The 20,052-nt window shown below is 37.3% G+C and overlaps 1 protein-coding gene across 1 annotated transcript in view; it reads left to right on the top strand.

Annotated features, from left to right (window-relative positions):
- The window catches only part of TMEM135 (transmembrane protein 135), a 265,707-nt gene that overhangs the window by 242,651 nt on the left and 3,004 nt on the right, over positions 1–20,052 (top strand). The window contains exons 8-14 of the mRNA XM_040255497.1: positions 1,537–1,683; positions 5,779–5,848; positions 9,053–9,220; positions 12,691–12,754; positions 13,714–13,790; positions 17,973–18,071; positions 18,867–18,934. Coding sequence (XP_040111431.1) covers positions 1,537–1,683; positions 5,779–5,848; positions 9,053–9,220; positions 12,691–12,754; positions 13,714–13,790; positions 17,973–18,071; positions 18,867–18,934 — 693 coding nt within the window. The remainder of the gene's footprint in view (positions 1–1,536; positions 1,684–5,778; positions 5,849–9,052; positions 9,221–12,690; positions 12,755–13,713; positions 13,791–17,972; positions 18,072–18,866; positions 18,935–20,052) is intronic.

Raw genomic sequence — 20,052 nt, 5'->3', positions numbered from 1 at the left:
TAGCAGGATGCCTTTTTCATGTTAACTAAGTCATGGGAATTATGGTACCTACTTCATAGTGTTGCTGTGAGGGTTCAATGATATATTTGTAAGGTACTCAGCACTGTGCCTGCCGTATAGTCATAAATGCTCAGATTGAATACTTATATTCATTCACTGTGTATTAACTAAGTACTACATGCCCCGCACTATGCCAGACACTGGATAGAATAGTAAAGAAGGGGTTCCCTGGGCTGTGAGAGCATAGAGAAAGGAGGCTTGCAGCAGGGGCAGCGTCTCCAAGGAAGTGAGCTCTACTTTGAATGGTCAGTCTTGGCCAAAATAGCGACAGTGTTATGAAAGGTATGAGAGATGACATTGTATCTGTTTTAGCACAGTTTTGTCTTCTTAAAGAGCAATAGTACAGATCCTAAACTCTCCATTCACACTTTACCAAGCAGTTACCAAGGAGGCACAGCTGCCCCCTGGTGGCAAACAATCCCATTGCATGCTCCTTATAATTTGATAAACTAGATGTTTTAAGTTTGTCTTAAGGAGATGGGTTGCCCTTGTTGATAGGAACCATTTTCGCAAACCTAAGAATATTTAAATTTGTCATAGCCCACATGTTCCAGAATGTTAGTGTAGTGTTACCGATCTCCTGTTTTATCTCTATTTTGTGATGTTTTCTGAAAGTTCAGCAGGCACAGTTGACTAAGGAACGCTTAGTTATTCTTTGTAAGAGCAGCACCTCTTTTGGTGATGGTACAAAGAACAAAGATGAAAACTCCAATAAGGGATACAGTGAGTGAGATCTAATGGTTGGTCATGTTTTCTTTGTACTGTCTTTGGAAAAATATAGTCCAGGTCTCATGAGACAAGAATGATGTCTTCTCCTAGATATTAGGTTTTTTTCCCAAGAGAAATAAGTAGATTAGAATGACATCAAATTTAAGATTTTCTAATGAAATAATATGGGGAAGACGCAGAATCTTAACACCTTCTGTTTCTCATCTTTACTTCCCTCTGTTTCTCGTGTGTGTGTAGATGACCATCGACTGTATTATAGCTGTTTTGTGACTCACAGTGACATTAGATATAAATTTAGAGTAAAAGAGGAGAAATGCATTCAATTGTAGCTGTTAGTACATTTTAGAGAAAAAAAATAGAAATTTTGTCACTCATTAGTAGATCCAAGTTAATAGTTCATCTGCTTTTCTGTTTGAAAAAAGTTTAAGGTGCATAATACCTTAAAAAAGGCAGTGACCTTAGTTAAAAGGTGCTTCATCCAGGTGCCTGCTGTATTCACTTGGTTAATTTGATTTTTAGATGCTGCATTTGTTAAATAGCTGTTAGCAGTTTCTGAGTATTCAGATTGCAAAAGGCTATTTTTAAAAAGATGATTAGATTTTATATAAGTTGCAGAAAATATTATTTCAAATGATGATAAGATTCTGTTCACAGTGTATTTGTATATAAACAAAATCAGTTTATTTTCTCATTGATTTTTTTTTTTTTAAGGTGAAAAAATGCCTCCCATTGTGTTCTTTTCTTTAGGTTCATTGTTGGGAAGGAAGAAATTCCCACACATTCTTGTTCACCAGAGGCAGCCTATGCAAAAGTGGAACAAAAGGCTGAGAAACGTGAGGAAAAACCAAGAGGAATGAATATAGTTGCTCTAGTCAGGAAGCTTGTGGATTCAATGTGAGTTCTTTATCTTGATATTTTAGCACATTTTGTCACTGTTTTATATGATATTTTTGCCATGCCAAAGTTGTCTTTTTGTTTTCAAGTAATGAATTTTTTTTTATACCAGAAACTGTGCATAGAGTTTTATAAAAAGGCACAGGATGGCGAGAGAGTGTATTTATTATTTCTGGCAGGACTATAGACCATTATATGCCTTTAAAATAGATTTACATGCAATTGAAATCCTTTCCTATTTCAAACTAAGCAGAGTTGCAGGAGGCTAGAATAGGGAACTTTAGGAAACAGATTAATATTTGATATGAACAAAGCTAGTGGAGGTGATGGAATTCCAGTTGAGCTATTTCAAATCCTACAAGATGATGCTGTGAAAGTGTTGCACTCAATATGTCAGCAGATCTGGAAAACTCAGCAGTGGACACAGGGCTGAAAAAGGTCAGTTTTCATTCCAATCCCAAAGAAAGGCAATGCCAAAGAATGTTCTAACTACCACACAATTGCACTCATCTCACACCATAGCAAAGTAATGCTCAAATTTCTCCAAACTAGGCTTCAATAGTACATGAACCATGAACTTCCAGATGTTCAATCTTTATTTAGAAAAGGCAGAGGAACCAGAGATCAAATTGCCAACATCCGCTGGATCATCGAAAAAGCAATAGAGTTCCAGAAAAACATCTACTTTTGCTTTATTGACTATGCCAAAATCTTTGACTATGTGTATCACAACAAACTGTGGAAAATTTTGAAAGAGATGGGAATACCAGGCCACCTGACCTGTCTCCTGAGAAATCTGTATGGAGGTCAAGAAGCAACAGTTAGAACTGGAGAGGGAACAGCAGACTGGTTCCAGATCAGGAAAGGAGTACGTCAAGGCTATATATTGTCACCCTGCTTATTTAACTTATATGCAGAGTACATCATGCGAAATGCTGGGCTGGATGAAGCACAAGCTGGAAACAGGATTGCCGGGAGAAATATCAATAACCTCAGACATGCAGATGACACCACCCTTATGGCAGAAAGCGAAGAAGAACTGATGAAAGTGAAAGAGAAGAGGGGAAAAGTTGGTTTGAAACTCAACATTCAGAAAACTAAGATCATGGCATCCGGTCCAATCACTTCATGGCAAATAGATGGGGAAACAGTAGAAACAATGATAGGCTTTATTTTTCTGGGCTCCAAAATCACTGCAGATGGTGACTGCAGTCATGAAATTAAAAGACGCTTGCTCCTTGGAAGAAAAGCTATGACCAACCTAGACAGCTTATTAAAAAGCAGAGACATTACTTTGCCAACAAAAGTCCGTCTAATCAAAGCTATGGTTTTTTCAGTAGTCATGTGTGGATGTGAGAGTTGGACTATAAAGAAAGCTGAGCACTGAAGAATTGGTGCTTTTGAACTGTGGTGTTGGAGAAGACTCTTGAGAGTCCCATGGACTGCAAGGAGATCCTAAAGGAGATCAGTCCTGGGTGTTCATTGGAAAGACTGATGTTGAAGCTGAAATACCAATACTTAGGCCACCTGATGTGAAGAACTGACTCATTTGCAAAGACCCTGATGCTGGGAGGAGAAGGGGACGACAGAGGATGAGATGGTTGGAGGGCATCACCGACTCAATGGTCATGAGTTTGAGTGAACTCCGGGAGTCGGTGATGGGCAGTGAAGCCTGGTATGCTGCAGTCCATGGGGTCACAAAGAGTGACTGAGTGACTGAACTGAATCAAATGTGCCAAGTGTGGAAAGGAAAAGTTCTGAAAGATGTAGGTAGATATAGGAATAATGAGGAACAAACCTTAGGTAAAAGATATGTTGCAAGAGTGGAACTTTCTAGAGCTTTGGAAATAAAATCTTTATCTGTACATTATACAAAGAAATGTATATTTCATACAAACACATCTTCAGTTACATTTCAAATATTTAAGGTATTTTAGAAAATACATTTAATGGTTTAAAATTGGAATATCAGCCAATAAAAATAATCTTGTAGTGATATTTTAGACAGTGTAGAATGAAAAGGCAATATAGAAAGGTAGGGGATCAATTACAGGACGTGGACCCCCTTTAAGAAATCTGAAGACCTGTGTTTGACTCATTTTGCTCCTCCTGGCCTTAGGACTTTAAACAAAGTGATTTAATCACTCTGTACTCCGAGGTCCTCATCAGTTAGCTGGGGCTAATAACCTCTATTAAGGAGTATTGCGTGCATTAAATGAAATAACATAAGACTTTCTTCACATGCAGGAGCACAGAGTGGGTACTCAGAATTTTCAATGAATGTAAAAGACTTTGTCTCCATTTTAGCATACACAGCGGAAGAAGGTAATAGGAAAGAAAGGGATAGTAGACGGCAGGAATAATTGTGGTGAAAGTGAAGTCGCTCAGTCGTGTTCTGTGTTCGACTCTTTGCGACCCCATGGACTGTAGCCTACCAGGCTCCTCTCTCCATGGGATTTTCCAGGCAATAGTACTGGAGTGGATTGCCATTTCCTTCTCCAGCGGATCTTCCCGCCCCAGGGATGGAACCCAGGTCTCCCGCACTGGAGACAGATGCTTTACCATCTGAGCCACCAGGGAAGTCCAATTGTGGTAGTGAACTTAATTGTGATAGGGAACCCCGTTAATGGGAACCAGGTCAACAAGAGTCACAGGCGAATGCAGAGAATGTGTGCTGTGGGTGGACGAAGCCTTGGCTATCAGAGCTGATCCAGTCATGGCAGAACTTGTCAGGACAGCCTCAGTGAGTCTGTTGGTGTGAAAGCAGCTGCAAGATGGTGGCAGAGCAGATCATGTAGGAGGTGGGTGGTGCGGCACGTGGGAAGCCGTTTTAATGAAAGGCTAGGAAAGAATGAGTGACAGTGTAGTTGCTATCGGAATGTTAGTTCACTAACAAAGAGAGTTGAACAGTCTCTCTGTAGTTCTGGTGGCCATGCTGAGAGATGCCTTTGAAGAGGACACTTAGACGTGTCCACATACCTAGAAGTTTGGAGAGTGATGGTTTACATAAGGCAGCGCTTCTCCAATTCACCCCTTTTCAGGCCCCTCGCTTTAATCACTCAGCAGCTTGGCGAGACCAGATACGTCATATCACTCTAATACAGAAGGAATACCGCTGTTGCTCTTGACTCGGAAAGGCTGCCTGTGCGCTCCAGCTGCAGTGCAGCTCTGGATTTCGGAGAAGGCCTTGATAGTTTGCAAATGGAATTAGAAAGCCAGAGTATCACTCTACAAGTTGTCCTTATAAACAAGAAAGAGTGAATGTGTTCCAACCATGAAGATATTTAGTTCACTGTGGTCTGAAAGAGTTATAAAGACTGCTTATTTGGGGACATGAACTCTTTAAAGAGAGAGAGAGAGAGAAAGTTAAGCCCACGCTAGGCATTCTACTTACTTCTTTATGCCTCAAGTGAATAAATAATCCTGAAATCGACATACCAAATAACTAAAATAAGTGTCTTGAACAGTAGTCTTCCCAGCAGAAATGTTTATTAAACACCAGAGGACTAAGTGGTTTACAATTAAATCACAAATAACCTACTTTGAATTCCCACAGGATCTATTTCTATATTTATTTTTAAAATGGAATTTTAAATTCTAATACTGTATCAGGTTTCTTTCACAGATGTTTTCTCTCAAATATAATTAAGTATAAATTCCTGTAACCTGAGTGCATTCTCATTATGATTTTTGCTCAAGTCCTGACTTCATGGATGATTTATGACCGTTATATGCTACAATGAGCAATCTAAAACTTCCAAAAGATTTGGCAGAGTATAGAGATAACATATACATATTTTTCATATCTAGTCACAAATATTTACCAACATGGCTTTCTGTTCCACATTTAAGTATTTTGACTGCAGTTGAGTATTTTACAGTGTGTCAAATGGTGAGCAGCAAAGGGAAAAAAAAAATCTGTTATCTTTGCTTCTGTATGTCCCAGGAAATCAAAAGATGTACACATTTAGAAATGAGTTGATAATGTTTTTTCCTTTTTTGGATAGAGAGTTTTAAGCAGATCCACACACAGACATACACACATGTACATACACACACAATTTAACTTTTTCTATTCCTTTGGTTTGTTTTCAGATGTAAGCATGGACCAAGGCATAGATGTTGCAAACACTATGAGGATAATTGCATCTCTTATTGCATTAAAGTAAGTATATAAAATCTAATAACCACAGGGAATATGTGTGGAAAGAACTTATTTATTAAAACATAATTTTAAAGTAAATGGAAAAATTGACAGTAATTGCTATAATTTGCATTTGACTTGCCGAATAAGGTACTTCTGAGAAATAGGGGACAATTTAGCTTTTAGGATTCACTTACCAGATCTTTTGTTAAATAATTTTGAAATTGGCTTGCTTATTTAACGTAAAACAAAATATTCGGTTGGCCACAAAGCTTGTTTGGATTTTCTGTACCATCTTATAGGAAAACTCTAACGAACTTTTTGGCCAACCCAAAAGAAGGTGAAGCAGCAACAACAAAAATGACTGAGAGATAAAGTCATTAAAATTCATAAATACTTTGCAGTGTATCCTCATTAGAATATATCTGAGAACAAGGCCCCTGGACCGTGCTGTGTGCTAGGGGCTCAGCAGCCACGCACATAGGCTACCCAGTCTGGGACAGTGGCATTTGCTTTTGGACTTGTGAAGCTGTTACATTTTTTAAGGCATGAAGGTAACTGGAGCATGTCCACAGTTGTTCTACATTAAGAAAGTTAGTTATGCCCACTGGCATAAATTCCCCGCTCCCTAATATATTAGTGTACCAGAGCAGAGCTCCCCACCCCCACCACCGGCCCCCATCCCCTGCCGACCACAGCCCACTTCCCCCAATCCCCACCGACTCTGGGAAGGAAGTTTTGTCACTGCGGTTAGTCTGGCACAGGTGGTGCCATCTGCTGCAAGTTCTTTAGTTCTGGACGGTGCTCTCACAATCCTGACACTTTAGAGAATTTACGTTCTTTGTCACAACATCTAATCCCCGCCTTATGGATGATGAGAGGAGCGGAGCTGTACAGCACCTCAACAGACAGCCTCCTGATGGTCCCCCTCGGGAGGGACTGTATCACATTAGTGCCTATGAATGTGAGTGCCTATGGCCTGGTGTTGATGGTGGCACTCAGCCAAGCCAACGCTTACCTTTAAAATCCTCAAAGATGGAAGCAGGGGTAAAAGCAGTAGAGTATTTTTTCCATCGGGCAGTAATTTCTGCTCCACTCCTTCCAAATCTGATTTCCTGCCCCATTTTTAAAGTGACCAAAAAAAAAAAAAGAAAGAAAGAAAGAAAGAAAAGGAATGTTGCCAGCAGCCTCGGAGTCTGCCAATTCCGCGAGAGGGTTATTATTCCCTCCAACTGGAGGGAATTCTGCTTTAGGGGGCAGATTTCAGGAGGGAGACTAAGAAAAGTATTCTGACTAAATTAGAGGTATATGAAATTTTGGGGAGAGGAGAGATGATTTTTTTTTAATTATATGAGAAAGTTACTGAGAATTACTGATCTATGAAAAAAAGTAGTCATTCTTTCAAATGTGTACCAGTACTATAAACTTTCTAATATGTGTGCACATTGTAATTAATATTATGTCCGTGAATGTAAAATTATTTGGAGATTTGTGGGTGAGGAATTTATCCCACAAGTATCGTTAAATATTCTCACAGTGCACCTCATTATTCCATGGGCTCAGTTGCCCCTCCTGTTAAATCAGACCCCTGAGTAAATACTCAAATGAGTTACATTCCCCCAGACTCACTGTACTCCATTCACACTTAACTTTTGGTTGGTGCCTGTCAGTCTCCTTTTTGGCTTTGTGCTTTTTTGTCCAGGCTATCTGAAATGCCTTTCTCCTGCTAGTTCCTTCTCTATTGTGTCTGTTTAAACATCAAGTCCTTAGTAGTCTTCCCTTAGCAGTAATCTAATCTAATATGTATCTCACCCAGTGACCTGATCATTTCCTTCACAACACTTTTTGTATTCTGTAATTACATTTGTTTACTTATTTTCTCTTCTTCTAATGGGCATGGAAGCTCCATGAAGGCAAGAATTTTGTGTCCCCTTCACTGCTGTATCCCCAGCATCTAATATAATGTTTGGCACACGAGAGGCATTCACTGAACCTTTCCTGAATGCATGAAAGGGTGAATAGATGGAGGGATAATCGATCTCTTAAAAATAGCATCAAATGATTGAACATAAGTGTGATCTTTGAATCCTCAGGTTAATATTACAAGATTACAAACGACGAGATAAAAGTGTGATCAGTTCATGAATTTAACCAAGGACTGAGCAGTTTCAGTTAAACAAATGCATGATAATTCATACTAATTGATTGGACAATTTAATTTTCATGTTTTAACCAGGTATTAAGTAGTCTCAGATAAATCGATAACTGTTTCTTCATAGTAATTCAAAATTTTTCTAAAAGAAGGCTGCTATCCAGAAAATACAAACCTGATCTTTGGAAGTTAGCAGCAAACACTGCTAAGAATGTCGACGTTTTTCCATGCCAGTGGGGGTGAAAGAGAAGGGTTATAGGAGATCCACATTCTAGTGTATTGGTTGAATCATGTTTAAAATACTTTTTAAAATAACATCTTGTTTCAAGATGATTGAAAATTTTCAGTCTCTCAGTATTAAGCGACCTTCAAGCGAACTTCATTTTCCTAAGTACTGAAATGAAATTGACCAACATTAGTCATCCTCTCCCTTCCCTTTTACACTATAAATAGTTGCAGGTAATATGGGGAAATGGTGACAGGAAATGTGGATTTATAGCAAATTTGCTTTTTCAAATTTTGTTTAGTTTACCTGAAAGGTACCATTCCCTGGAAATGCTTTAGTCTGACATATTGAGCACAGAAATTAAAACCTAGCTAGAATTCATTATTTTCCTGGAAAATTCTTTAAACTTGATAATTTAAATTTCTGTTAAAATTTCCAAAAGCAATTCATTTTGTTAACTTTTTGTGCTTTTTTGTTTTTTTTTTTTTGAATTTCAGTGCTTTTGTTTCTAAAACTCATTTGTGGTTTAGGGATTATAAATCCCAGTTATTGTCAACAAAATGTCAAGAAGTAGAAGTCTGGTACATAGACAGTCTTGGCCAGTGCTTGGGAAACTTTTTAAGTCTTGGTAAATTGTAGAAAGTATATCCACTGCAAGCAAGCTCTCATGATTATTTTTAAGGTAATTCTTTTAAAACTGTTGGAGGTTTTAGGACTTAGTTTTGAAAATGGCTACGATATAAACTTAAAATTTTTAGTGTCGTTTTGATTCTGTGACAGTGAAGTTTATACCTGTCAGACTTCAGAATTCGATTATAAATCAGACTTTCCTCCCAAATTTCTCCAGGGTTTCATCAGAATGTTCAGTGTGGGATACTTAATCCAGTGCTGCCTCCGAATTCCCTCTGCATTTAGGCATCTGTTTACACAGCCATCCCGGCTACTCTCTCTCTTCTACAATAAAGAAAACTTCCAGCTCGGAGCTTTTCTGGGCTCTTTTGTTAGCATATACAAGGTAAGGCTTTTAACAAATAGCATCGCATCACCAACGCAATGGACATGAGTTCGAGTAAGCTCTGGGAGTTGGTAATGGACAGGGAGGCCTGGGGTGCTGCAGTCCCTGGGATCGCAAAGAGTCGGACACGACTGAGCGACTGAACTGAAATGATTGTTAAAATGAGATAACAGCCTTAACTCATCTGTCACTTTTCTTAACACTTCTTTCTGTAGTATTCATAAATATCACCAGATATACACAATACATTGGGGATAGAAGTTGGGGACATTTTGTCTTTTAAAGCTTGAAAGTCTGGATATAGTTATATTTATTCATAATATTAAAGACTTTTCAAAAACTCCTTTTGTTTCCAATAATGTAATCACTGAGAAATTATGAACTTCCTACTATTTCTAACATCAAAAATGATATTAATACATCTGGCCTACGTGTTTTTCTTAATAACTTACTACCTGAGTATTAATTTAAACATTTTCAGACCCTTCTAGCTGATATCAACCCTTGATAGAACCAGTAAGAATTTTCTGGTCTAACATATAAATAATGAGTTATTTTCCATCTCCCTCCCGCTTACTTGTTCTACTACACTCTCTCAAATAAACAAAGTTAATGTTCTTCCACCTCTTTCTACATGTTCCTGTAAATGTACCCACACATATATAATAAGCACACACCTACACACGTATACATGGATCGTCTGTGACACAGTACTCTGCAATTTGAAGTAATGGCCTTTTGTTTATCGGGAATCACTGATATGTAAATTATATTCCTGACATATTTTATGAAACATCTAAAATTTATATTCTAAATTTAAATGGTAAAGTGTGTTAACTAAGGTTGAGCTGTCTGCATACACGTGCGCACACACACAAGTATAGACACAGTTGTTTAAAAGAAACGGCTGTGACAAATTGAATTCTGGAATTATTTTGTATAAGATGGTTATGTATCATTTTATGTTAAAGTTTACCTGTAAAAGGTAAATATGCTGCTGCTAAGTCGCTTCAGTCGTGTCCGACTGTGTGCGACCCCGTAGACGGCAGCCCACCAGGCTCCCCCCATCCCTGGGATTCTCCAGGCAAGAACACTGGGGTGGGTTGCCATTTCCTTCTCCAATGCATGCATGCATGCTAAGCCACTTCAGTCGTGTCCAACTCTGTGTGACTCTACGGCGAGCACCCCTCGAGGCTGCTGCGTCCGCAGGATTCTCTAGGCAAGAATACTGGAGTGGGTTGCCGTGTCCTTCTCCAAGAAAAGGTAAATATGGATAAAGTATTTAGACATGAAAAGGAAAAAGTGACAAACTGTAAACTATCGTTAATTAATCACTTGCTTACTAACACTGAAAACATTTTCTCCAGGCAAGAATACTGGAGTGGGTAGCCACACGCTCCTCCAGAGGATCTTCCTGACTCAGGGATCAAACCCAGGGCTCCCGCATTGCAGGTGGATTCTTTACCTCTGAGCCACCAGGGAAGCCCCAAACTATAGTTAATTAATCACTCGTTATGAAACGTAACTAACATTGAAAACATTTTCAATATGATTTGACTAGGAAACACTACTTTTATCTTTAATATACAGTAACTAATAGAACAGAATATTGGTCATTATATGTTTTTATTCAGATTCTTTTTCATTTCTTGTGTCATCATATTTGTATTTATTCTTAAGATAAACTCTTAAATGTTTATATGTGAAGTATCTCTGACATTGTTAGCCTAGGTTGGTTATTCTCCATCATCTAACATGTCTGAGAGCATAGGTTGGTTGGTTTGTTTTCAGTTAGCTACTATTTATTTGCTTAGGTAATATAAACTAATGGTATTAAACTAAATACAATGCAACTGGGTCAGAAAATCTATTATAAAAAATATTGATACAGCATATTTCTAAGTCATATGAGATGTTTGAAAATTTTATCACTTTTTTGCATCTCCATAAAGATGTAGTTAAGGGAAGGAGAGGGAAACAAACCTTATTCCTTCTGTGTCTTCTTAGTGGACTGGCCCTTTTTCCATTTTGTAATGTCCCTCTCTATCTCTGGTAATATTCCTTGCTCTGAAGTCTACTGTCTGTTACTAATACAGCTACTTCAGCTTTCTTTTGATTATTTTTGATGGTATATTTTCCTTTCCCTTTAATCTTTCCATGACCTCAGTTTTGTTTCTTTTAGACCACATGTAGTTGATTCTTACTTTTATATCCAATTTGATAACTTCTGTCTTTTAATTGGAATCTTTAGATTTAATGCATTTATTGATATAGTTGAATTTATACCTACTTCCTTATTAGTTATTTTTTATTGTTTCTTTTTTTGTTTTCATTTTTTGTCTCCTGGATTTTTGGCGCATTATATATTTTAAATTTATTCTAGGTTTTTGTATTTTTTTATATTCTATCTTCACTATTGACTTATTGTTTACGCCTCTTTTTAAATTCAATGATTTCATTAACATTTATAATAAGCATTTTTAATTTATTGGTCAATATTTTCAAATAATATTGATACTACTTTAGTTTAAGAATCTTACCACACCTTTGAATTCCCTTTTCCCATCCTTTGTGCAATTCATTTATTATTTCATATGTTATAAATCCCAAAATGCATTGTTGCTATTTTTGTTTTGGACCAGGAGTCAGAAAACTTTTTCTGTAAAAGGCCAGATAGTAGAGATTTTAAGCTTTGTGAAGCATTTGGTCTCACTCATAGCTGTTCAACTCTGCTCTTATAGTGTAAAAGCAGTCATAGAAAATATATAAATGAATGAGCATGGCTGTATTCCAATAAAACTTAATTACACTGTATTAGAGTATCATATAATTTTCATGCATCACAAAATATTTTTTATTTACTTTTATCCCTTGAGATATGCAAAAACATTCTTAGCTTATGAGCCATATAAAAATAGATGGCAAGCTAGATTTGGCTAGTGGATTGTAGTTTTCTGACCACTGCTTTAGAGAGCTGATTCATTTTTATAGCAATTCTAGGTAAAAAAGGGCTTCCCAGGTGGCACTAGTGCCAAAGAACCCACCTGCCAACCTAGGAGACATAAGAGATGCCAGTTTGATCCCTGGGTAGGGAAGACCCCCTGGAAGAGGGCACAGCAACCCACTCCAGTATTCTTGCCTGAAGAATCCCTGGACAGAGGAGCCTGACGGGTTACAGTCCATGGGGTCTCAAAGAGTCAGACACGACTGAAACGACTTAGCACAGCACAAGATAAGAAAAACGTGTCTTCTAGTAATAAATTAATGAGTTGACCTTCATTTTACTATTTCCAGAGCTCTTCATTTCTTTTTTTAATCTAATTTTTTTTCGTGGTATCTTGTACCTTCTTTAATTTAAATAAGATCACCAATTTGCCTCCAAGGCCAGCTGATGACTTACCCATTACAGAGGTGCAGTTTTTCTCTTAGATCTGAAACAACTGAAGGAATTGTATTTTCTTCTTGTACAGGGTACTAGTTGCTTCCTGCGCTGGGTCAGAAATCTGGATGATGAACTGCATGCCATTATAGCTGGTAAAACAATATAATATATATATTAATATAACATATATAAAAATATATGATATACATATCACATCAATCAGTGATAGGAGTGAAGCAGAAATGGTTTTCAAATTCATCTGATTTCCTTGTATCTTCCTTTTTCTAATAGAATCCCCACCAAGGCACTAGTATTAATATTTTGTACTTGTGAAATTGAACATACCAAGGCTCTCTTGCCATCTGATGTTTTGAGTTGGCAACATAATGACTTGGGTTCCTGTCCTGTGACAGGCCAGAAATTCTAGGGAATGTGTCACAAAAGAACATAAAATATTAATAAGTGACTAATTTCTTAAAAGCATTTTGATTTTACCACTGGCAGCTGACATGTTTTTAAATAATTTTTTAAGGAACTCAAGTAATTTTATAAACATAAAAACTAAACATTTTCTGTCAGCTCAATATATTTTATTACTTAAGCTGACTAGATGATTTTTCAGATATTTATTAGTAATGTCCCTGCTATTAGTATTCCAGACCTCCTGCCACCTTGCTTTTCCATTTATAGAATGAAAGCAATGGAGAGAAGTGTGGTGACAGCACTAAGTATGATTTGAGCTCTTAGGACAATAAATGAATGAATATTTCCACTTAAAATGAGAAATGATACCAGTAGCCTTTAAAAATTGTTATATTTGGTAAGACCACTGCTGTTTTTCAAAGTTTAATTTAAAATGTGAGGTTTCTTATGTTATCAGAACTGTGATTCTTAATTCTGATGGTCAATTTTTAAGTTTAGAAAAATATGATAAATAAGAATTCACCCCATTTTCATATCATTACTTGTACTATTGTCCTCGATTTTGTTATAGCAAAAGGCAGTGCTAAGTCCATTCTTTCCTATTTAAGTGAATTAACGTTTCCGAGTAATGTAATAACAAAGAAGTCCTTTTGAGTTCTGATCGGTTTTGCCTTATTTATTGTTTCAGGATTTTTGGCAGGAGTATCAATGATGTTTTATAAAAGCACAACAATTTCCATGTATTTAGCTTCCAAATTGGTAGAGGTAAGCAAACATTTTTATGCATGTACAGCCAAACAATATAGAGCCTTTTAGCTACTGCAGCAACAATATATATCCCAGTTTCAAAAGCAAATTCTAATCTTATGAAAGTGAATCTTTATGAGTCGTATGAATCTTTACAAAGCCAATTTCTCTATTTCTCCGTTTTTTCTCTGTGTCATTTTCAAATATACACAAGCATAGGAAGAATAACGTGATAACCCTCCTGTGCCCATCATATAGCTTCAACAGTTAGCAGCATTTGGCCAGTCTCCTCTCATCTATACTGCTGCAAATCCCCAGGCACCAAATTATTTTAAAACAAATCCCAGGCATCAAGTTACTCCATTCAGAAACAACTCAGGAGAAAGAGTCCTTGAAAAATAAAACTAAAAGATAAACACTCCTTAAAAACAAACAAATCAACAGTGCCATCAGGGTATAAACAAAATGCATATCATACATTTTAGGAGTCTGCTAATTCTTTAATATTATCTTTATCCAATTAGAATTTATACTTTCAATATTACCTCACACATGTCTTTTGCAGTCGCTTTGTTTTAATTAAAGTTAGTTTTATGTTAAAATGCTGTATTACTGTATAATGAATATTAAGTAAAAATCACCTGCATAGGTAACTTTTTTCTTTGAAAAAATTATTTTATGTTCTTTATTTCATGGACCACTCATATCTTCTTAAACCTCCCTCCAACCTATTGAAACATTATTCTGTCTTGGTCATCTTTCCACTTTTCTTATTAGTTTCACTTTAGCATTCCCACAATCCAGAAAACCCATCTCCATGAATTATCCCATTTTCTAGCCATATAGATTTGCTGGAAATTCCTCATAAATATCATGCATTTCCACCCTATTTGTTACCCCTCCCTTTCCTCTCTTACTTAGTTGTTGATCCTAGACCTCTTAGAAGATTGCACTATTACAAGTGTGGTCAGCAGACTAACATTGGTCCATGAACTGCACATTACCAGTTCATGACAAAAAAAGGATAGAAATTGAGAGGAAGCATTTGGAAACTTTAATAGCACTTTAATAGAGTAATTTGTTTCTTTAATGTAATAGTAAAAATTTAGTTCAACCTTGTGTTTAAATTTTTTCCCAATAATTCATTTTTATTGTATTATAAAAGCATCAGGCCATGACAGTTGGAAATTTGTTTTTAAGAAGTGGTTCTTATGTTTGAGAAACACTACTCAATGTAGTCATTTCTGAAATTCTCTTTGGTGCTTTGTCCTAGACAGAGTAGTTGCTCTTTCCTCTGGGGAGCCAACATATATATTATATATTAATATATAGACATACATATATACATGATAGACATAAATATACATACATACCCATGTGACGGTCTGCAATCTAATCTATATAGATACCTTGATTACAGTGAGTTAGTATTTGTTATGCATTAACCAGGTTTACACCAATACATGTTTAATGAAAGAATAAATGAAGGAAAAGTAAGAAGTCAAGAAACACCTGGAGTAACAGGCAAATTTGGCCTTGGAGTACAGAATGAAGCAGGGCAAAGGCTAATAGAGTTTTGCCAAGAGAATGCACTGGTCATTGCAAACACCCTCTTCCTACAACACAAGAGAAGACCCTACACATGGACATCATCAGATGGTCAACACCAAAATCACATTGATTATATTCTTTGCAGCCAAAGATGGAGAAGCTCTATACAGTCAGCAAAAATAAGACTAGGAGCTGACTGTGGCTCAGATCATGAACTGCTTATTGCCGAATTCAGACTTAAATTGAAGAAAGTAGGGAAAACCACTAGATCATTCAGATATGACCTAAATTAAATCCCTTACGATTATACAGTGGAAGTGACAGATTCAAGGGATTAGATCTGATAGACAGAGTGCCTGATGAACTTTGGGTGGAGGTTCAGGACATTATACAGGAGACAGGGATCAAGACCATCCCCAAGAAAAAGAAATGCAAAAAAGCAAAATGGCTGTCTGAGGAGGCCTTACAAATAGCTGTGAAAAGAAGGGAAGCGAAAAGCAAAGGAGAAAAGGAAAGATATGCCCATTTGAATGCAGAGTTCCAAAGAATAACAAGGAGAGATAAGAAAGCCTTCCTCAGTGATCAATGCAAAGAAATAGAGGAAAAAGTAGAATGGGAAAAACTAGAGATCTTTGTAGACAAAGATGGGCACAATAAAGGACAGAAATGATATGGACCTAACGGAAACAGAAGATATTAAGAAGAGGTGGCAGGAATACACAGAAGAACTGTACAAAAAGATCTTCACAACCCAGATAATCACGATGGTATGGTCACTCACCTAGAGCCAGACATCCTGTAATGCAAAGTCAAGTGGGCCTTAGGAAGCATCACCACGAACAAAGCTAGTGGAGGTGATGGAATTCTAGTTGAGCTATTTCAAATCCTAAAAGATGATGCTGTGAAAGTGCTGCACTCAATATGTCAGCAAATTTGGAAAACTCAGCAGTGTCCACAGGACTGGAAAAGGTCAGTTTTCATTTCAGTTCCAAAGAAAGGCAGTGCCAAAGAATGCTCAAACTACCGCACAATTGCACTTGTCTCACATGCTAGTAAAGTAATGCTTAAAATTCTCCAGCCAGACTTCAACAGTACCTGAACTTGAAGTACGTGAACTTCCAGATATTCAAGCTGGTTTTAGAAAACGCAGAGAAACCAGAGATCAAGTTCCTAACATCCGTTGGATTATCAAAAAAGCAAGAGAGTTCCAGAAAAACATGTTTCTACTTTATTGACTATGCCAAAGACTTTGAGTGTGTGGATCACCACAAACTATGGAAAATTCTGAAAGAGATGGGAATACCAGACCACCTGACCTGCCTCTTGAGAAACCTATATGCAGGTCAGGAAGCAACAGTTAGAACTGAACATGGAAGAGCAGACTGGTTCCACATTGGGAAAGGAGTACGTCAAGGTTGTATATTGTCACCCTGCTTATTTAACTTATATGCAGAGTACATCATGCAAAATGCTGGGCTGGATGAAGCACAAGCTGGAATCAAGATTGCCGGGAGAAATATCAGTAACCTCAGATATGCAGATGACACCACCCTTATGGCAGAAAGCGAAGAAGCACTGAAGAACTTTTTGATGAAAGTTAAAGAGGAGAGTGAAAAAGTTGGCTTAAAACTCAACATTCAGAAAACTAAGATCATGGCATTGGTCCCATTGCTTCATGGCAAATAGATGGGTCAACAGTGGAAACAGTGACAGACTTTATTTTTTTAGGCTCCAAAATCACTGCAGATGGTGACTGCAGCCATGAAATTAAAAGACGCTTGCTCCTTGGAAGGAAAGTTATGACCAACCTAGACAGCTTATTAAAAAGCAGAGACATTACTTTGCCAACAAAGGTCCGTCTAGTCAAGGCTACAGTTTTTCCAGTAGTCACGTATGGATGTGAGAATTGGACTATAAAGAAAGCTTAGTGCGGAAAAAATTGATGCTTATGAACTGTGGTGTTGGAGAAGACTCTTGAGAGTCCCTTGAACTGCAAGGAGATCCAGCCAGTGCATCCTAAAGGAAATTGGTCCTGAATATTCATTGGAAGGACAGATGTTGAAGCTGAAACTCCAATACTTTGGCCACCTGATGCGAAGAACTGACATTGGAAAAGACCCTGATTCTGGGAAAGATTGAGGGCAGGAGGAGAAGGGGACGACAGAGGATGAGATGGTTGGATGGCATCACCGACTCAATGGACATGAGTTTGGGTAAACTCCAGGGGTTGGTGATGGACAGGGAGGCCTGGTGTGCTGCAGTCCATGGGGTCACAAAGAGTCAGACACAGTTGAGTGACTGAACGGAACTAAATGAATAGATCTCACAGAGAAGGGAAGACTTGGACATTGTACAGAAAGCATTGACGAATAAATGACAGGAAAGAGGTAGAAATAAGGTGCTGTTGAATTTCACAGAAACGTATTATTACTGGCATCTGGGGCCTGGGGTGAGGGGCTGAGGGAAAGGAAACAGCTGACACTGAACACTGTCAGGGAAGATAACCTGTAATTTGAGCTCTGGAAGGAGTGTTAGGATTTTGAAAGGTAGGAAAAATAGTTGTAGATAAGGAACGTATTGCTCCACTTTGTTGTTAATGCTATTTAAAGTTGTTTTCCTTATAAATCTCCCATTATGCTTGTTTTGCAGACAATGTATTTCAAAGGCATTGAAGCAGGAAAGGTGCCCTATTTTCCCCATGCAGACACTATCATCTATTCCATCTCTACAGCAATTTGCTTCCAGGCAGTAAGTATCGCTTTTTGAAATGAGAAATAGAATTATTTCTGTTTCTAATGTGTATTAAACCAATGAGGGGAAAAGAAAGGCCTGGAAACATTTCCATTTTTTACATTGTATGCTCTTTTGTCTTATTAGCAAGATAGCTTACAAGTATCCAATCATTAAACATGTTAACTTAGTGGGCCAGGTCATGTTTTACGATCACAACCATTTTTAGCTTTCAATGGAGTACAGTTTTTTAGGAAAATTATCACTCCAGTATCTTGGCTAGAATGCCCTCATTTAATTTTACTTCTGGAAAAACAGATCCCATGGACATAAATAAGAATAATTGCATTTCCTCAACATTACTCAAGCAGTGAGGACAGGGGTAGAGTCTAGTTTAATAAAAGTATTGTTCAATCTCTTCAAGTTCTGTAATCACCATTATTGACGTTAATGATCTTACGACTTCTGCAGAGTTTGGGGACAGCTTTTATTTGCACTTTTGCACGATAATCCTGCCAGGTTGATAAACTCATTATAATTAGTGAAGTGCCAGCTATCTAATGGATATCTAGTAAATGCTTCCTAATAATAATGACTATTAACTCAATCATTATTTCATGTACAATATTCTTATTTGAAGGCATATTTACAAAGATTCTAGGATGTCAACTTAACACTTTTTTTTCACTGTCAGGGTGTTTTGTTTTTTTTTTTTACACAATGAGCGATAAAAATAGAGATAAAAGTATTTTATTGCCTAAGACAGATAATATTGCTGTTTACTAAAAAAAGTCTCAAACTGAATAATTTTAGGCTGTCATGGAAGTTCAGACCTTACGACCATCTTACTGGAAGTTCCTTCTAAGACTCACCAAGGGCAGGTAAGATATCTAAGAGATATTTTAACTGATCATAAAAAAGAAGCAATTACCACAAAAAAGATTTTGAATCTTTTTGTCTACTTGAGGGAGTATTCTTTGGTAAGGTAGCTATCTAGGTGTAAAACAAATTTGAACTAAAATTTAATAAGAATATCATGGGATGTTTCTTTTTGTTTAAAAATACTAAACAGATTCATTAGAAATCCTGTCTAAAGAATAGACTGATTTCCACTTGGGAAAAATAATGAAAAATAATCGTATTCTTTTACTTGATTTTTGTAAGCATATTTTTCTTTGCCTTTACTGTCACGTTCTTTATTGGTGCTGGTATTTGCATTTCCTGATCATAATCTAATTCTGTGAGAGGCAACTTAGCCTGATACACAGACTGGGAGTTTGGGAGTTGAACAAACCTGGGTTTGACTCCAGCTCCGGTACCCTTCGCTGTGTCACTGGTTGGGAAAGTTGTTTACCCTCGTGAACCTCAAGTTTCTTTCTCTCTACAGTGAAGCAATAACACACCCTTCGCATGGTTGTGGGAAAATCGATGTTTGTGGCAGCCCTTAGCACTTAGTGGGCACTCAGTAAATAGCAGCTGCCATCGACATTGCTGTCATTAATAGTAATAGTAGCAAACAGTTGTGTAGTGCTGACTATGTCCCCGAAGTGGCTTTAAGATACACACATTAACACATACAACACACATATATATACACATGTGTTTAATCCTTTAAATAGCTCTGTGAGATAGGTACTAGGTACTGTTAATATCTTGGTGTTACCTGGGGGGAGACTGAGAGGCACACAGAGGTTAAGCACTTGCAGAATCACAAAGCTAGTAAAGGATGGAGCTCGGGTTGAGCCAGACAGTCTGGCTGCAGAATTCTTTCTCTTAGCCATGACACTGTGTAGTAGTATTATTATTTAATCATTTAAAATCTACATTATTCATCTATATTGTTATCATTTGATCATTTATTTCTTTGTCATTTATGTTTCTTTGTACATCAGTGACTTTAACCCGTTGCTTATTTTGGAAGGGAACTTAGCATTGGAAAGGAGCTAAAAGTCACATTTATTGCTTCTTGGAACAATGACACTGGCCGATGACTCAAAGC

This window comes from Oryx dammah, unplaced genomic scaffold (assembly GCF_014754425.2).
Source record: "Oryx dammah isolate SB20612 unplaced genomic scaffold, SCBI_Odam_1.1 HiC_scaffold_15, whole genome shotgun sequence".
NCBI classification, from domain to species: domain Eukaryota; kingdom Metazoa; phylum Chordata; class Mammalia; order Artiodactyla; family Bovidae; genus Oryx; species Oryx dammah.
The sequence above is the reverse complement of the archived record's forward strand: the minus strand, read 5'-3'. Positions and strand labels throughout refer to the sequence as shown.